General features: G+C 42.3%; 2 protein-coding genes across 3 annotated transcripts in view; one reads left to right on the top strand and one right to left on the bottom strand.

Moving 5' to 3' along the window:
* Positions 1 to 20,724, bottom strand: part of cntn1a (contactin 1a) — a 226,875-nt gene that overhangs the window by 134,668 nt on the left and 71,483 nt on the right. The gene's annotated exons all lie outside the window — the stretch shown is intronic.
* Positions 5,901 to 20,724, top strand: part of LOC132881768 (peroxynitrite isomerase THAP4-like) — a 57,491-nt gene continuing 42,667 nt past the window's right edge. For both annotated transcript variants that reach the window (XR_009654074.1, XM_060914628.1), the window contains exon 1: positions 5,901 to 6,184. Coding sequence is in view for 1 of the 2 variants with exons in the window: in XM_060914628.1 (XP_060770611.1) it covers positions 6,007 to 6,184 (178 nt within the window). In the remaining variant the exon portion in view is untranslated. The remainder of the gene's footprint in view (positions 6,185 to 20,724) is intronic.

Here is a 20,724-nt window from a genome sequence, read left to right as displayed (position 1 = left end):
ATCTCTAGCCGCTTTATCCTTCTACAGGGTCGCAGGCAAGCTGGAGCCTATCCCAGCTGACTACGGGCGAAAGGCGGGGTACACCCTGGACAAGTCGCCAGGTCATCACAGGGCTGCACATAGACACAGACAACCATTCACACTCACATTCACACCTACGCTCAATTTAGAGTCACCAGTTAACCTAACCTGCATGTCTTTGGACTGTGGGGGAAACCGGAGCACCCGGAGGAAACCCACACAGACACGGGGAGAACATGCAAACTCCGCACAGAAAGGCCCTCGCCGGCCCCGGGGCTCGAACCCAGGACCTTCTTGCTGTGAGGCGACAGCGCTAACCACTACACCACCGTGTCGCCCTGCTCGTGCCATATAATAAAGTATATTAAATAAATAATGCAAATTTAGTACATTGTTATGCTGATATGCCTGTTATGGAGAGTATGGTGTTGGAGCTCCTATTGCTTTCATGTCTCTTTCTTAAACTTCACTAAGCCACAGACTACATTTACAGTTGGCTGCGTCCTACTGCTGGCTAACAAATCCATCCATCCTTTCATCATCTATACCATTTATCTGTCAAGGTAGCGATGGAAGCTGGAGACAATCCCAGCTGAATTTGGGCGAGAAGCAGGGTACACCCTGGGCAGGTCGCCAATCTATCACAGGGCTCACACAGGCAAGGGGAGAACATGTAAACTGCACATAGAAAGGTCCTGGTTCGCCGCGAGACTCAAACCCAGAGCCTTCTTGCTGGGAGGATACAATGCTCAGACTGCACCACCATGCTGCCCTGGTTAAAGGAGAAGTGAAGGCAAATTTTTTATTATCAAAATTCTATTTATCTCATTTCATTAAATATCGGAATGCATTTTTGATCGCTATTTTGTCACTGCTATAGCAAGTTATGAGTGTTTGAAATATGCTCTGTAATATATCAGTCCATATGTCAAAGCAATGGCCGTAAATGAGATTCGTTGAGACCTGTGCGAGACATCATAGGACGGAAGTAAAACGTACAGCGGAAATCAAAGTGACCAACATCTGCCAACGTTGTCAAAAGACGCACACACCCTCTTTCGAATGCTGACGTAATCAAGCCGGAAGTTTTTTTTAGTGTTGACAGCAATCAGGAAAGTTTGAAAAAAGTAGGCAGTAATCGTCATTTAAACTCGTTTTTGTGCAATATTTCATTTGGAAAACAGTTTTCAAAATGGCGGCACTGACACCTGGTTGACACTTCACGTTTCGAAGTCTCGTACAAGTCTCGTGAAGATCGCACGGATAAGCGATGCCTGCCGTGGACCAAACAAACTAAATTCACATGGCTAAAAACCGAATAGGCCGATAAGTAGCCTGGCAAGCCAGACTAAATGTGAATATTTAGTCTGGCCTCGATCCATAGACATTTCCGAAGCGGGTAGGAGGAACAAACCGCTGTCTTTCAAACTGTCTCTGTGCGTATAGGCCAACGCTCTGACCAATCAGCGCAACAGTGACTGTGACTTAGTCAGAGCGACAGAAAGCAGTGGCGGAGACCTTGAAATTAAATAATTTTTCAAAATGCGTATTAATTAATAAACAGGTTCTAGATATTAAGAAGTTTGGAGATAATGACCACAAGTTTGGAGTCTGTACCACATACACATTTTTTTCCAAGTGTTTTTCAAGGGTTTGCTTAAACTGTTTTTGAGAGTTTTTATTTAGTGGTGTTTGGTGAAATAATTTCCCTTAAATTTAAAATAACGGGAAAATAAGAAACAATCAAAAAGTAATGTTTCAAAGCTGTTTATTAATTCTTCGTACTGCACAAACTAGCCCCATCCTTTTGGCTACGAGCGGAGCCAGCTGGTAAATCAGACTTTTGCCATAGCCGGTCGGCAAAACGGCGAAAACGTCCTTCTTGAAAAGGAATGAGCGGAGAGCCTCTTCCTGCTCATGTTTCAACGAAAACTCCAAGTCTAATTCTTCTAAAACTGATTCCAAAGCGGAGTCAAACGCGTGCTGTTCACTAGCCGTAGCCATCTTTCCTGTTGTGCTTTCTCCAGTGTCGCGCAGCTTTGTCGTCACTCCTGCAAAAGCCCGCCCAAAGAATCCAAACAAAAACCTTGCGTTGTGATTGGCGGGCACGATTTGATGCCCGGGGTGTTTTTGTTTATATGGTGCGAGGCTAGACCCACTCGCTAGGCAAAAAATATTTTTGGCCGCTAGGCGGTTGGGTCTAGTTTACTAGGCTAGCCGATAAGTATAATATTTAATTACAATTAGTTGCCAATACAAGTCATGATATAAGGTTACTAAAACCGAAAACATAATTGAATAATATGTTAATTAAGAAATAAAGCAAGTTTAAAAATGACTTCAGTTCTCCTTTAACAAGTTATCATTTCATTTTACATTTGCTTGAATTGGCCTTAAATATTGTGCAATATAGCCAGAATATTTTGCTTCAGTACTGTACATCTGTATCTGCTCGATTTGTGGGTTTTTTGTTCATTTTGAAAGGACATAACTGAGTTAGTCAGAGACACAGAGAGAGAGAGAGAGAGAGAGAGAGAGAGAGAGAGAGAGAGAGAGAGAGAGGCTGGCTAATGCCTTGAGATAAAATGTGAGGACGTCAGGAGAAAATAAATAGTGCCAGAGATTGATTAGGTTTATTGGATTTGAGTGGGTGTAATCATGTTCTGTTCCCTGACTGTCCCAGAATGCTGCATTGTCTCCCTGCTCATTACAATCTATCTTACTGAAGCAATTCAGGTGCACTGAACAGGGAAATTTTAATTTAGCTTATTTTTGGCTCCTGAGAATAAAAGTTTGCGAGCATATATACAATATGCATATTTTAATGTCATTATTCAATAAAAAAGAACAGTGTTATATACCTTGACGTGTGCATATCGACGGTGTACATGGTATGGTGCTTAGATTTCAAGCAACAGACTGTGGGCTCCAGCTCTTGCCAGAAAAGGTCTATTAAATCTCCAAAATGCTGGGGGAGAAATAAGATAGCGTAGAGTCCTCTGACTAAGCAAAATTCTTCAGCTAGAATAAACTGCCTTGTTTGATAAACTGGAAATATGGGCTACAGCAGCGTAACACTCACTGCCAGGCATTGATATTGAAGCTTCTTCAATCAAGCATTTCCTGTAAAAGATGCTACGACAGGATGTCCTCTTGAAATGGCACAAAACGTGAGCAGGAAATCAAACTTTTTTATGAATTAACGGATTAAGTAAACGTTACCGCTCCGTTGCTCAACATTAGTAAATGCTGTTTACTTTAAATTGGTAAAAACCTTCTCTTTAAATGAAATAAACTGAACAGAATTGCCCTTATTTTCTCTGCTTATTATGTTTTGGACACCCTAAGAATCCTCAATAAGTTCAGAATAACAGAATTTTATTTGCCTACACATACTCACCGGCCACTTTATCCTGCCCGCTGTTTTATGCAGTTATTGAATCAACTGTGGCATGGGTGTTGGTTTAAGCCAGATGGACTGGTTTGAGTATTTCAGAAACTGCTGATCTCCTAGGGTTTTCACACACAACAGTCTGTAAAGTTTACACAGAATGGTGCGAAAAACAAAAAACATGAGTGAGTGACAGTTCTGTGGGTGGAAACGCCTCGTTGGTAAGAGAGGTCAGAGGAAAATGGCCAGATTGGTTTGAGCTGCCAGGCAGTGTTGTAGTCCAAGGGGTTCTCAACCTTTTCTGCTCTGAGGCCCACCTAGTCATACTTGTAATGAGTCGGGGCCCATTAAAAAGATCCTCAATTATTTTGGCTTATCTATTCTATTAGGATCTAATAATCTATTGTAACGTGTATTAATGGGATGCAACATCACTCCCTGTTACAGATGGGAGCCCAGAAATTAAATAAATGCAATAAAAACAAACAGTTTTTAATCGTAGGTATTGTATTTAAAACTGTATGGATGTGCCAGAAGTCAACATAAAACCATGCATGCAGGGCATTCTAATCAAAAGGGATTAATGATCCAAAAGTGGAGTCTGGTCCATTAACACAAGAACTTATTGCCATGTTTGTGTTCAGCAAACAAGCAAGTTATTCAAACCAAGACGTACACTCAAAAGAAGTGGATATAGAAACCACTCAATGGGATAGATCCTTACACGTTAACAAAGAAGGATTTTTCCTATGAAAGAAAAATTTACTCGCTAAATTTGACATGAGTAAAATAAATTTTGATCCTACTGTAGCCGGAACTAAATTCAAAAACAATAGTTATGCATACTATTAATGAACTTAATGTGAAAATAATTAACAGATAATCAACAGATTTTAAGGTTAAGATTGTGTATATTTTTAGTCTTTTGTATTTGTAATTATTTGTATCTGTACACGACCCCATTAGCTCTGCTGATCAACTTATCGTGTTTCAATAAAGTTATTCATTCATTCATTATGAGCTGGAAAATGATCCATCCGCTGAGTTCCACGACATCTCAGACTACCTGGTGCTGCAGACATCATTCTACACAGACACACAGATGAAAACCTGGAAGAGCATGGAGGAGTACAACTGTTTATATGTGGCTGGGTTAAAGATCTGGGGATCAGGACACTCCATGATAAATCCTGTATCGTTTCTGCCCAGGTAAACAGGAGTTTCTGAGCTTTGTACATGTCTTTGCGATGGTTTCTAGGACACTACAAGTTTTAGTATCGGGTGTAAACAAACCAAGGCCACTCGATTCTCAATCCTCCCTGCTCTTCTCTTCCAGCAGGCATCACAGATCCATAGTCCTATAATTTACCCACTAAAGTATTTATTTATTCTGCCCACTGCGCAATAATAAAGACTTGTTCTTCTTAATTTGCCCACAAATGTATATATTCCACTGTACGTCAAACCAGCAACCACATTTGGGACACTACGACATCTTGAACTATTTAGTATTTGGCTTCAAACTTGAAAAAAATTGCGGCCCACTCAATTGTGCTTCGTGGCCCATTAATAGAATAGAATAGAATAGAATAGAATAGAATAGAATAGAATAGAATAGAAAGCCTTTATTGTCATCACACAGAGTATAACGAGATTCAGAGCTGCTCCATAAAGTGCACACACACATAGAATAAAAAGAAAAGGTATGTACAATATACAAAATACAAAAACTACTATTGAACTACTAGCTACTATATACAGACACATTTGTATAGGTCCTGCATGGAGAATACACCCAAGACAAAGCACAGTAGATAAAACCTTAAGGGCAAGTAAAGTGGCTGATAGTAGCAGCATCCAGTGGTGTGCTACCATGTGTAACATTATAATTACAGTTCAAGTATATTGGCATTATAATTACAGTATATACATATATACATATACATACACATACATATATACATACATATATATATATATATATATATATATATATATATATACATACACACACACACACATACATACAGTTCAAGTATATTGGCATCAATACTCCAGTAGTATAAGTAAAGTGGCTAGTGATAGCAGCATTCAGTGATAAGGTGACATTTGTATTGACAGTGCAAAAAGACATGATGCAATATACACACACATACACAAGCATACACAAAGTTACCTTTTGAACAGTAGTAATAGGCCGGAGCCCAGGGGTTGAGTAACCGTGTTGTAGTCGATCCACTAAACCTCGAGTCCGAATCCAGTCTCGAGTCCCCAGTGTTCAAGTCAGAGTCAAGTCCAAGTCATTAAAGAAAATTTTGAGTCCGAGTCAAGTCCGAGAACAAGACTCCAACCACACCATTTGGCGGTGGACGTTGCTGTCTTTATGTGAAACCGTCTCTGCTACTGTGTTGGACTAACGGTATTGAGGTATTTCACCTGACGTCACAGGGTCACATGACGCCCCGGTGTCCGCCATTTTGGATGGCAAGCTACATACTAACGCTGCAGACAGAGAGGGAGAACCAGCTTGGAAAAAAACGTGTTACAGACACCTAGAATAGATTAATTTGTCAGTAAGCACTCTATAAATAACCATGGTGTTTGCTTGTTGTGCTGTGGGCTGCCACAACAGACAGGGACAGCGTGCAGGACTCTCCTTTTACCGGTTTCCTACTGACCCAGACAAGAGGGCCAAATGGATTGCAGCTGTGAAAAGACAGGATTGGGAGCCAACAGAATACTCCAGACTTTGCAGTGATCATTTAATTTCAGGTTAGTTTATCAGTTAACGCAATTTTGATAAAATATATAGCAAAAAGTAAATGGGTCAGTGTTTGTTTACCCATCTGAGCAGTGAAACAAGGCAGTGTTAATTTGTCTAGGGTTGCATGTAGCAGACATTTTGTTCTCCTGTTTGTCATGTATTATTTTCCTTTTGATGAATAAAGTTTATAAATACTACTTATATCATGTCATAGCCGGAGCTCGCTGGCGCGCCGGGGGAGCTCGCTGGCGCGCCGGGGAGCTCGCTAGCGCGCTCGCTGGCGCGCTGGGGGAGCTCGCTGGCGCGCCGGGGGAGCTCGCTGGCGCGCCGGGGAAGCTCACTGGCGCGCTCTGGCTATGACATGATATAAGTAGTATTTATAAACTTTATTCATCAAAAGGAAAATAATATTCTATTCAATATTCTATTCTAATCGCCCAAACCTGTGTATGGCGATGGGTCAGTGAACAATCCTGGTGGAAGCAGGTAAACGTCGTTCTCTAAGCCTGCTAACCTCAATTTTTGCAAATACCTCTCCCTCTGCTCACCCTGTAAATGCCCTACGTCGCTGGATAGTGAAGGTGTTTTCTGCATCTCGCTCCTTTTTCTTTTGTTTTTCGTTTGTCGCCTTCCTCGCATTCAAACTGATTCGAGCCGTGCCATCCAAAATGGCAGCATCACATGACTTGGTCACGTGGGTGAAATACCTCAATTGGTTGACTGCCCCAGTTTAGTGAATAGGCTACAGATAAAAAGCTTGTTCATTGCTCAGCAAGCCCCACCCACTATCAACAGGGCAAATAACATGAAAGAGGGTTAACATTCGCTAGTTAATCAGTCATCAAGCCCCACTATCAACAGGGCAAATAACATGAGAGAGGGTTAACACTCGCTAGTTCATCAGTCAGCAAGCCCTGCTATCAACAGAGCAATGAACATAGCGTGTCACTCACTTCTCTGGGTGGAGTCTTGCCAAATGACAATTGAAGTTCGAGGTTGTCCCCGTCATCTCCTGGATAGTTCTTCTACATATGGAACACACAGCAGTGCATTTTTTCCCACTGCACGAGAAGTCTGTATAAGCAAAGCGGACAACCTTAGAGGCTTCTCTCCAGGCGTTTTAGCGCCATTAACGTTAGTTTGTTCCTGAACATGATGTATGAACAGGTGTATGTGCAGTTTCTTGCATGAAATTAGCATAAAATTAATATAGATATACTGTAAATATCTTAAGCCAAATTATTATGGCACGTTACCAAAAAAAAGAAAAAATCCAAGTCGTCATCTCCAGTTTACGAGTCCGAATGCAGTTAATGTACGAGTCCGAGTCATCAGTGTTCAAGTCCAAGTCAAGTCACCAGTCCTTAAAATTAGGGCACGAGTCAGAACCAAGTCCTGGACAACAAGCCTGCTGCCAGGAAGGATATAGTAACTCATAGCAACTCTTTACAACCGTGTTGAGCAGAAAAGCATCTCAGTATGCAACAGCAGAAGACCACACTGGGTTCCAGTCCTGCCAGCCAAGAACAGGAATCTTATAATCAAGAACAAGTTCCTAACAAGGGCTGCCAGACAAAACAAACCTCGCCCGGTAGCACTTATGATGAATATGATGGAAGATATCGCGAAAAAACGATTTTGACCTTTTTGGTGACCTTGACCTTGATTTTGACCTTGTGTGTGAACATACTTGGCCAACAAACATGGTTCTGATTCTTATTCTATGCTGCTCTCAGCCAATCAGAACACACCATACTGCTCTCACACCGTACGGAACAATTGCTACACTCCTACATTCTTACAGCACGATGACATAGTGGCTACCGCCTCTATATGAAGCAGTAGCTACAAGAACCTTGACCTTGACCGGATGACACCCAAAACGTTGGAGGTTCTATTTGAGACCAATGTCTGTCTATCCTGAAAGTTTCATGAAGATTGGGCCAGCCGTTTTCCTGTAATATTGTTAACAAAAAAACAAAGAAACCCGACCGAAAACAATACCTCTCCCCACTTACTCCGTAGCGGGCGAGGTAATAAAGTGGCCGGTCAGCATAAATGTTGTTCTCCATTAAGACTGAAGCTTTTTCTGGTTTGCAAAGTGATTAGAAATTCGGTCTCCAAAGAGGAAAAGTGGTAGTTTAACCTCAGGCTGCCTCATACGACTGTTTATTTGGAGCAAAACGAAACAGTCCTTCAACATTTAATTAACCGCAAAGTCTAAGGCAAAGACAGCACTGTATAATCGGATTAGAAGCCATAGAAAAAAATCCACTTCATTGAAGTCAAGAAATTACTACAACTTTACAATTAAAACACAGTTTATAAAATAAAACCTCATTAATTTTGGGACACACCTTAAAGAAATATGTTCGATGGACCATTACAAGCACGAGGAGATGCATAATAGCTGTGATAAACATCAACCATAGCATGATCCGAAGCAAACATCTGATGTTTGAGGGAATACGTGTTTTGTTCAGTGGAACAGAAGGCTAATCCTACAAGTGTACACCACGACATAGGAAAAATTTTCAGCGGCAAACTTGTGAACACAGCTGAAGCTGCGAGTCCCTTTATAGCAGTGTCTAATGCTAACTGCCATTTTAGGCTACATCTGCTTTACGCATGCATTCAGAGCCATTAGAAGGAAGTCGCAGTGACGTGCTGAATAGTAATGCGCTGCATTCTGATATCTATTGTTTACATACACCTTTCAGATGAGTAGCTTGATTTGATCGGGATGGAACCAAATATTAATTCATTATATGGATTGAACAGTTAAAGCTAGGGCAGGTCATTTATTTTCGAAATATGTTTTGTTACATTTCTTGAAATTCTCTTTACATCCTGACAGCAATGAATAAATCAAATGCTCTGAAAATAAAAAGAAATAAATCCATCATCTGTGGAAGTCACATGGCTGTAAAAACCCTGTTCAATCTTTTCAGTATGTAGACAGGCAGGTGAACCATGCAGTCGGTCCGAATGAAATGACTGGATGGCCTACCTGCCTGTCTACATACCTACCCGTGTACCTGCACACGCTGTGCAGGCAGTTCAGGTTTTGGAGGAGTAGCTTTGGAGAGAGGGGGTTGACTGAAGGCAATGGGAATTTTCAGTTGGATACTTTCAAAATCTAGCTTATTTGCTTACTGTTGGCTTCTCCAAAGGTTCCTACCCTAGCTTTAATGTGCTCTGAATGAATATAACATACAGATACATACAATGGGAAATAGCAAGACTGAAGGATGTGGATGCACAGTGAACTGTGTATGACTTTACAAGTACAACCCCGATTCCAAAAAAGTTGGGACAAAGTACAAATTGTAAATAAAAATGGAATGCAATGATGTGGAAGTTTCAAAATTCCATATTTGATTCAGAATAGAACATAGATGACATATCAAATGTTTAAACTGAGAAAATGTATCATTTAAAGAGAAAAATTAGGTGATTTTAAATTTCATGACAACAACACATTTCAAAAAAGTTGGGACAAGGCCATGTTTACCACTGTGAGACATCCCCTTTTCTCTTTACAACAGTCTGTAAATGTCTGGGGACTGAGGAGACAAGTTGCTCAAGTTTAGGGATAGGAATGTTAACCCATTCTTGTCTAATGTAGGATTCTAGTTGCTCAACCGTCTTAGGTCTTTTTTGTCGTATCTTCCGTTTTATGATGCGCCAAATGTTTTCTATGGGTGAAAGATCTGGACTGCAGGCTGGCCAGTTCAGTACCCGGACCCTTCTTCTACGCAGCCATGATGCTGTAATTGATGCAGTATGTGGTTTGGCATTGTCATGCTGGAAAATGCAAGGTCTATCATGACTCGTATTGGCATATTATATTACAACCCCGATTCCAAAAAAGTTGGGACAAAGTACAAATTGTAAATAAAAACGGAATGCAATAATGTACAAATCTCAAAAACTGATATTGTATTCACAATAGAACACAGACAACATATTAAATGTCAAAAGTGAGACATTTTGAAATTTCATGCCAAATATTGGCTCATTTGAAATTTCATGACAGCAACACATCTCAAAAAAGTTGGGACAGGGGCAATAAGAGGCTGGAAAAGTTAAAGGTACAAAAAAGGAACAGCTGGAGGACCAAATTGCAACTCATTAGGTCAATTGGCAATAGGTCATTAACATGACTGGGTATAAAAAGAGCATCTTGGAGTGGCAGCGGCTCTCAGAAGTAAAGATGGGAAGAGGATCACCAATCCCCCTAATTCTGCGCCGACAAATAGTGGAGCAATATCAGAAAGGAGTTCGACAGTGTAAAATTGCAAAGAGTTTGAACATATCATCATCTACAGTGCATAATATCATCAAAAGATTCAGAGAATCTGGAAGAATCTCCGTGCGTAAGGGTCAAGGCCGGAAAACCATACTGGGTGCCCGTGATCTTCGGGCCCTTAGACGGCACTGCATCACATACAGGCATGCTTCTGTATTGGAAATCACAAAATGGGCTCAGGAATATTTCCAGAGAACATTATCTGTGAACACAATTCACTGTGCCATTCGCCGTTGCCAGCTAAAACTCTATAGTTCAAAGAAGAAGCCGTATCTAAACACGATCCAGAAGCGCAGACGTCTTCTCTGGGCCAAGGCTCGTTTAAAATGGACTGTGGCAAAGTGGAAAACTGTTCTGTGGTCAGACGAATCAAAATTTGAAGTTCTTTATGGAAATCAGGGACGCAGTGTCATTCGGACTAAAGAGAAGGACGACCCAAGTTGTTATCAGCGCTCAGTTCAGAAGCCTGCATCTCTGATGGTATGGGGTTGCATTAGTGCGTGTGGCATGGGCAGCTTACACATCTGGAAAGACACCATCAATGCTGAAAGGTATATCCAGGTTCTAGAGCAACATATGCTCCCATCCAGATGACGTCTCTTTCAGGGAAGCCCTTGCATTTTCCAGCATGACAATGCCAAACCACATACTGCATCAATTACAGCATCATGGCTGCGTAGAAGAAGGGTCCAGGTACTGAGCTGGCCAGCCTGCAGTCCAGATCTTTCACCCATAGAAAACATTTGGTGCATCATAAAACGGAAGATACGACAAAAAAGACCTAAGACAGTTGAGCAACTAGAATCCTACATTAGACAAGAATGGGTTAACATTCCTATCCCTAAACTTGAGCAACTTGTCTCCTCAGTCCCCAGACATTTACAGACTGTTGTAAAGAGAAAAGGGGATGTCTCACAGTGGTAAACATGGCCTTGTCCCAACTTTTTTGAGATGTGTTGTTGTCATGAAATTTAAAATCACCTAATTTTTCTCTTTAAATGATACATTTTCTCAGTTTAAACATTTGATATGTCATCTACAGTGGTGCTTGAAAGTTTGTGAACCCTTTAGAATTTTCTATATTTCTGCACAAATATGACCGAAAACATCATCAGATTTTCACACAAGTCCTAAAAGTAGATAAAGAGAACCCAGTTAAACAAATGAGACAAAAATATTATACTTGCTCATTTATTTATTGAAGAAAATGATCCAATATTGTATATCTGTGAGTGGCAAAAGTATGTGAACCTCTAGGATTAGCAGTTAATTTGAAGGTGAAATTAGAGTCAGGTGTTTTCAATCAATGGGATGACAATCAGGTGTGAGTGGGCACCCTGTTTTATTTAAAGAACAGGGATCTATCAAAGTCTGATCTTCACAACACATGTTTATGGAAGTGTATCATGGCATGAACAAAGGAGATTTCTGAGGACCTCAGAAAAAGCCTTGTTGATGCTCATCAGGCTGGAAAAGGTTACAAAACCATCTCGAAAGAGTTTGGACTCCACCAATCCACAGTCAGACAGATTGCGTACAAATGGAGGAAATTCAAGACCATTGTTACCCTCCCAAGGGCGGCACGGTGGTGTAGTGGTTAGCGCTGTCGCCTCACAGCAAGAAGGTCCTGGGTTCGAGCCCCGGGGCCGGCGAGGGCCTTTCTGTGTGGAGTTTGCATGTTCTCCCCGTGTCCGCGTGGGTTTCCTCCGGGTGCTCCGGTTTCCCCCACAGTCCAAAGACATGCAGGTTAGGTTAACTGGTGACTCTAAATTGACCGTAGGTGTGAATGGTTGTCTGTGTCTATGTGTCAGCCCTGTGATGACCTGGCGACTTGTCCAGGGTGTACCCCGCCTTTCGCCCGTAGTCAGCTGGGATAGGCTCCAGCTTGCCTGCGACCCTGTAGAAGGATAAAGCGGCTAGAGATAATGAGATGAGATGAATGTTACCCTCCCCAGGAGTGGTCGACCAACAATGATCACTCCAAGAGCAAGGCGTGTAATAGTTGGCAAAGTCACAAAGGACCCCAGAGTAACTTCTAAGCAACTGAAGGCCTCTCTCACATTGGCTAATGTTAATGTTCATGAGTCCACCATCAGGAGAACACTGAACAACAATGGTGTGCCTGGCAGGGTTGCAAGGAGAAAGCCACTGCTCTCCAAAAAGAACATTGCTGCTCGTCTGCAGTTTGCTAAAGATCATGTGGACAAGCCAGAAGGCTATTGGAAAAATATTTTGTGGATGGATGAGACCAAAATAGAACCTTTTGATTTAAATGAGAAGCATTATGTTTGGAGAAAGGAAAACACTGCATTCCAGCATAAGAACCTTATCCCATCTGTGAAACATGGTGGTGGTAGTATCATGGTTTGGGCCTGTTTTGCTGCTTTTGGACCAGGACAGCTTGCCATCATTGATGGAACAATGAATTCTGAATTATACCAGCGAATTCTAAAGGAAAATGTCAGGAAATCCGTCCATGAACTGAATCTCAAGAGAAGGTGGGTCATGTAGCAAGACAACGACCCTAAGCACACAAGTGGTTCTACTAAAGAATGGTTAAAGAAGAATAAAGTGAATGTTTTGGAATGGCCAAATCAATGTCCTGACCTTAATCCAATCGAAATGTTGTGGAAGGACCTGAAGCGAGCAGTTCATGTGAGGAAACCCACCAACATCCCAGAGTTGAAGCTGTTCTGTATGGAGGAATGGGCTAAAATTCCTCCAATCCAGTGTGCAGGACTGATCAACAGTTACCAGAAACATTTAGTTGCAGTTATTGCTGCACAAGGGGGTCACACCAGATACTGAAAGCAAAGGTTCACATACTTTTGCCACTCACAGATATGTAATATTGGATCATTTTCCTCAATAAATAAATGACCAAGTATAATACTTTTGTCCCATTTGTTTAACTGGGTTCTCTTTATCTACTTTTAGGACTTGTGTGAAAATCTGATGATGTTTTAGGTCATATTTATGCAGAAATATAGATAATTCTAAAGGGTTCACAAACTTTCAAGCACCACTGTATGTTCTATTCTGAATAAAATATGGAATTTTGAAACTTCCACATCATTGCATTCCGTTTTTATTTACAATTTGTACTTTGTCCCAACTTTTTTGGAATCGGGGTTGTACTTCTATGTGTAAACAACAGACGAAGTGTGAAATTTTGACAAGCCTCTAGCTTTTTGGCTCACAAATCACATTTCAATTTATTTCAGGTACAATTTTGCTGGCGCTCCTAGAAGCGAAATGGTAAGACACGTGTTGTAATTTTAACAACGACTGCGTGAACCACAACAAGAGAACGCTCGTTTTATAGCAAGATTCTAGCAACACAAAATAAAGAATTATTGAGAAAGCTTTTGAATTCTCACTTGAGATAAAATGATTACTGCAAACACGAGCTGTTTTGGTTTTAGCCTCTGTTAGATCAGCCCTGCTGATGTTGTTCAGCCGTGCTTGTCTTCTCTCCGTACTACGCCTCAGAGTTTCCTCGCCCTCTTTCAGAATCACAGACGGAATTCTAAAAAATCGGAACGTGCCACGGTCACGAGTACTGTTGTGACCACAACCAAATACGGCACAAAGATATGGCCTAGCTAAAAGAACGCTTAAAGCAGCGGAAAAACACAGAGAGTTGCGCACGGGTGACTATGTTTTGTATAGAATGTCGCTTGACCCTGCATTTGTATATCCGCCAACATGGCCGATATCCAGGTTTCTATTTTGTTTTGACGTCACTTGCAAGTCGAGGATACGGCTGGCTGCATGGTGAGATTTAGGGTGAGCAACTAAAGATGCTAACTGGGTGAGCTAAGCTAACAACAGTCCCTGCTTCTATAAATATTAGCGCTTACTTTAACATTATTCCCATACCGTATGCAACTAGCTAAAGCAGTAGTCACACCAGACATGAATAAACCCTGCAAGGCAAAAAAGCTTGTTTACCCCAAACTGCTATTCAGCCTAATGAGCTGCTGTCAGCTGTTTTCTCTCAGACACCATAACCCAACATACATGATTAATACAGTGCAGAGAAACAACACTGCTCTGCTGATCACAGCCACGGCCTATTGATCCTAACATTACAGGAGTAGCGATATCTTACTCAGGCAAATTCAGCTCACAGTCAGCGCCAACTTGAGACACTACAGCTCAACAGTGATGTCTGAATTTATCCGACTTTCACTGCAAAAGCATGCAGAGAGGTTCGTTTGGTTGGAGTTAGCTTTCACGGAAGTAAAAAGCCTGAATGTCAGCAATATCCTCCAACTATCTGATCATCATTTCTGGCCCATCAATTCTCTGCAGTTATATGATTCATGACAAGGATCTTGAAACGAAGACTTGTATTTGAAATCCTCTCTTTTGATCCTGGTGTTCCAGTTGAGGGTGTGAGTCACAGCGGGGTACTGAAGCTGATAAACCGCAGGTAAAAATAAGTATCCAGATCAGGCCCGACAGCCTTTATAACAACGCCGCGGCTCACAGCATTTGTGACAGGTCAGTGCGTGGACAGCGAAAAAGAGATACGCGGAGGCAGGGTGAGCATCACAAGGTGCTTTCGTGGACTAGTTTTCAAATTACATTAACTATAACAACATCAATTGACCTTTAGTTTTGAAATATGGATGTCACTCTGAATTTGCGACAGTTTGTAGAAACAGGAAGAAATAACTGCTAGACTGACGGTGAAGATATGATTTGTTGCATGGAGATGGTGAAACAGGTGGCAGACCGGATACTGTTGCATCAGTGCGTTATGATTCATACAGTATACAGAGTGTGAAAGAGACACATAGATATAGATATCAAGATATCAAGAGGCACTGATGTGTGTGTGCATGGGTGTGTTTGTTGTGTGCTCCTCAATATAGCTCTTCTTCACTGATTCATTTGTTAAATGTCAATCTTTGCCCCCGTGCCCACCCCCATTTCCTGTAGGAAGCTCAGTGCCCTCACTGCTGCACGGCTGCTGCCCAGTATCGCCCATGGCCGTGTGTGTGTGTGTGTGTGTGTGTGTGTGTGTGTGTGTGTGTGTGTGTGTGTGTGTGTGTGAAAGAGAGAGAGAAACAGAGGGAGTTTAAGGATAAAGAACTCAAATTCTGACCTCACCATGTTTCTTCCGTATGTAGATATTTTATTGACTAAAAGTTTCTTCTTGTACGTCAGATTTAAACCTGACCTGCGAATCATCACATTCGGGAGAAATCTCTTTGCTCTTGTGCTATGGCCCATATTTTTTTTCCAAAATGAGGCTTTAGGCTGTCAATTGCTTCTGCCTGCTCCAATGACTTTGAGTTATAACTGTCTCTGATAAATAGGCAGTGATGTAGGTCACTACTTGAATGAGACTGACGAATGTGTGTCAAAGTCTGCAGGGTGTTTTAACAGAGCAGGAAACCTCAAGGAGTGAAGTGATTTCTTTAACGGCTTCATAACTGGATTATACAAAAACATTAAACTATAGGAACTATAGTCTATATACACTCCCTGAACACCTTATGAGAATCACCTGTACACCTGCTCGTTCATTCAATTGCCTAATCAGCCGATCATGTGGCAGCGGTGCAATGCGTAAAATCATGCGAATACAGGCCGACCGCTTCAGGGAATGTTCAACGTCAACCATCAGAATGAGGAGAAAATGTGATCTCAGTGAATTTGGTCATGGCATGATTATTGGGTCACGCAATACAGAAAAAAAAAAAACATCTTCTGAGCAGCAGTTCTGTGGATGGAAATGCCTTATTGATAAGAGAAATTAACAAAGAATGACCAGACTGGGGTTAGCACTGTCGCCTCACAGCAAGAAGGTTCTGGGTTCGAGCCCAGAGGCTGACGAGGGCCTTTCTGTGTGGAGTTTGCATGTTCTCCCCGTGTCTGCGTGGGTTTCCTCCGGGTGCTCCGGTTTCCCCCACAGTCCAAAGACATGCACTGGTGGCTCTAAATTGACCGTAGGTGTGAATATGAGTGTGAATGGTTGTGTGTCTCTATTACCCCTTTTCCACCAAATCAGTTCCAGGGCTGGTTCGGGGCCAGTGCTGGTGCTGGTTCACAACTCGTTCAACTTGCGAGCCAGCTGAGAACCAGTTTGCTTTTCCATAGCTCGCGGTGCTAAGGGGAGTCACGTCATTATGTCGCTGTATACGTCAGTTACGTCGCTGTATATGTCAGTTACGTCGCTGCGTTTGCATAAACCTTGGCACGAACATCGAAGCAACAACAACACAGAGAAGAGAAGCAGCAACAACAACAATAATGGATGACTTCGCGTTTGTACAGCTGCTGCTTCTCGTCGCTTAAAAATGGTGACCTTTCGCGGTCTTGCTATTGTTGTTGGTCTTAACAACTCCGCCCCCCCGCTGACGTAAGCGGTTCTTTCCTCTGGCCCAGCAAAGAGTTGGTGCTAGCCTGGAACCGGTTTTTCTGGCCCCAGAGCCAGTTCTTTGTCAGTGGAAACAGAAAACCCGGTTCCAAACTAAGCACTGGCCCCGAACCAGCCCTGGAACTGCTTTGGTGGAAAAGGGGCATAAGTGTCAGCCCTGTGATGATTTGGCAGCTTGTCCAGGGTGTATCCCGCCTCTCGCCCATAGTCAGCTGGGATAGGCTCCAGCTTGCCTGCGATCCTGCACAGGATAAGCGGCTATGGATGGATGGATGGATGGATGGATGGATGGCCAGACTGGTTCAAGGTGACAGAAAGGCTACAGTAACTCAGATAATCACTCTGTGCAATTGTGGTGAACAGAAAAGTATCTCAGAATGCACACCACATCGAACCTTGAGGCAAATGGGCTACAACAGCAGAAGTCCAGGTCAGGTTCCACTTCTGTCAGCCAAGAAAAGAAAGCTGAGGCTGCAGCGGGCACAGACTCACCAAAACCAGACACTAGAAGACTGAAAAAAATGGCATGAATCCATGGACTCAATCTTGTGTAAACAATCCAGACTGGTGGAGGTGGTGTAATGGTGTGCGGTATGTTTTCCTGGAACACTTTGGGCTCATTAATACCAATCAATCATTGCTTGAATGCCACAGTCTATTTGAGTATTGTTGTTGACCATGTGCATCCTTTCCTGGCCACAATTTACCATCTTCTAATGACTACTTCCAGAATTATAATATACAATATATGAAGATACGGATGCAGATTTAATTGTTTGTTTGTTTTTTTAAAAAGCAAGCAAGCAAGATAAAAGCAGGTTCAAGGTCATTAGAAAGAAATGTGATGCCTTCTGCCAGTGAATAAGGCTAAACTGAATGTAGGTGAATGCACAATTAGGCTACACCACAAAGAATGACATCATATACACTCACCAGCCACTTTATTAGGTACACTCATCCACCTGCTGTTTTATGCCGTTCTCTAATCAGCCGATCCCTTGACAGCGGCACATTGTATGAACTCATGCAGATACAAATCAAGAGCTTCAGTTAATGTTCACTTCAAACATCAGAATGGGAAAAATTATGATTTCTGTGACTTTCACTGTGGCATGGGTGATGGTTTGAGCCAGATGGACTGGTTTGAGTATTTCAGAAACTGCTGATCTTCTGGGGCTTTCACACACAACACTCTCTAGACTTTACACAGAATGGTGCAAAAAACAGACAGTTCTGTGGGTGGAAACGCCTTGTTGATAAGAGAGGTCAGAGGAAAATGGCCAAATTGGTTCGAGCTGCCAGGAAGGATATAGTAACTCATAGCAACTCTTTACAACCGTGGTGAGCAGAAAAGCATCTCAGCATGCAACAGCAGAAGACCACATTGGGTTCCACTCCTGCCAGCCAAGAACAGGAATCTTAGAATCAAGAACAAGTTCCTGTTAAAGTGGCTGGTGAGTGTATATCTCTTTATTCTTGTCTGTACCAGTTTTAGTAACCATCATAACTGTGTAATTTCACATTGTCATCCCAAAGTATATTTTACCCTGCCAGAGTATTATCCAGTGTTGTTTTCGTTAACGATGACGATGATGAAATGATTTCGTTAACGCACCTTTTTTTCATGACTAAAACGAGACAGTGACGGGCTAAATATAACTCTTTGATCACGAAAATATGACGAGACGTATCTGTTGTTTTCGTTGACGAGACGAGACGAAAATGTTAGTGGGTTGGCTATAGGACTATCAAAATGCATGGCGTTTCCTCCAACGGCATGTGCAACCTGTCTGCCAAATGCTGAAAATATCAGCAATGCACCTGCATCCTGTCCTTGTTTGGCCACGTCCACCAGGCACAGTGCACACCGGGGCAGCCACACAGTGCATGGACCATGGCGGCGGCAACGCCAGCACAAGGGCTTGGTGGGTGGAAAAGACGCGATGATTTATGGACATACTTTACACATAATCCAGCAGAAAATAAAACGGAATGCCTTGTAGTGGGAGACAGAGGTACACGCTGTGGCTATAAACTACGTGGCAAGAATACGACCGACCTCAAGAGGCATCTAAAGGCTCACCGTGCTGCTATTTCTGCGACGCTAAGTTAACGTTACAAGAAGTCCTGTTAACAGATCATGTATACGTTTGCTAGCTTTGGTGAATGTCACTCAACAATCGGTCTGTGATGAATTTCCTATGAAGTTTTCCAAAACACCGTGACCTGGTGAAAATGAATGGGACCGCTAGCTTCATGCTAAAGTTGGCTTAGTTAAGCTAACTTAAATTCAATTAACATGTCATGAGTAAAACTTGTCCTGCAGGGATTATTGGTGGGACAGCAACTGAATGCTTTGTCATATATTGACCCATATTTGAGTTACTGAGTGCGTTTACATGCACATAGAGAAAATTGAATTTCTGCCGTAGCTCGACTGAAATCGAAGTTCTAAATGCCATGGATACACCTTAGCTCGGCTGAAATCGAAACGAACTGGATTTCTCGTAATCGAGCTACGCGACCTAGATTATGCGATTGTAGCCGAGCTACTTAGTGCATGTAAACCCTATCGAGCTACGTAGTCGAGCTACTTACTTCCCTTCCGGAAGTGACGAGACCACAAGCGGGAAACACAACAGCCTCGGTCGGCATGACAACAGTAGTATTAGCGAGCAGCAGAAGAGGTCAGGAGGAACAAGGAGACAAAAAACAATTGAACTTTTTGTGTGTTTATTAAGACATAAGTTAAATTGTAAGCAAAAAATGGACTTTAGAAAAATATACAATTGTGCAAAATAAGTTGTCTTACAAAACAGTGGTCTGCGCAGGACAGTTTGTAGCCAACAGGTGGCAATGACGTGGTGTGAATGTAAAGTGGAAATCACTCCTCTTCTTCATGACGACAACCGGAAGTGTACCAACACGATGGGGCGTGTAGCGCCACCTGTGGCTCGGGTGCACAATGTACCTCACACAATAGCTCGATTTCCTTGCGTGCATGTAGGATTGGATTTCTCTGGCACCCCTGCTGGGACCCTTAGCTCGATTACCGACAGTAGCTCGATTTGGATGTGCATGTAAACGCACTGACTGTGAAACATACGGGGGGAAATGTAGCTTTTCAGACCTGTTCCTGTGCCTTAATATGTCTAAATGAGCAGCAGCACACCTGACTATTCTAACGTTAGCAGCATGTTTAGCCATCATATTTACAGTAACGGACAGCATGGTCATCTTCTAGTTGTGTGTTCATCATGACATGTTTGTGCTCTATCAGCACATTGCGACATGTTAAACGGAGGCAGAAACACGAGTCTGTGAACAATGGAGCATGCACACAAGCAGACATCCCAACCTGCAGAAACTCATTTCAGGAAGGTGTCGTGATGCATGACTTTTTTCCCCATCAGCGGGGGGTCACGACACTGCCCTGAAATGAGTTTGGATGTCTGTAAACCAATCAGGATGCTCTTTGTCTAGCATGCGCTACATGAACAGGCACACGCAGACTCTCTCGCTCTCCCTCTGCGCGATGCAGACATTAATGTTTCGCGTGCACGCTCTTGCTCGCTTGCTCTAGATTCCGGGAGATATTCTCCAATTTGCGGGCATCAGGGAGCCACTATCAATATGCAGGAGACTCCCGGAACTTCCGGGAGACTTGGGATGTCTGCACTAGACAGCGTTTATGTAGAGAGCGTGCGCACTTCAATCAATCAATCTTTTGTTTCAATTACATATAAACATATAATAGACTACACGAGTCTGCAAATAGCGCACTGCTAATCAAGGCAGACTCATGTTTACAAAGAAAAAAAATATTTTATATGAATTAATAT

Source organism: Neoarius graeffei, chromosome 2 (assembly GCF_027579695.1).
Source record: "Neoarius graeffei isolate fNeoGra1 chromosome 2, fNeoGra1.pri, whole genome shotgun sequence".
Lineage (NCBI taxonomy): Eukaryota > Metazoa > Chordata > Actinopteri > Siluriformes > Ariidae > Neoarius > Neoarius graeffei.
This window is presented reverse-complemented; position numbering and strand designations above follow the sequence as displayed.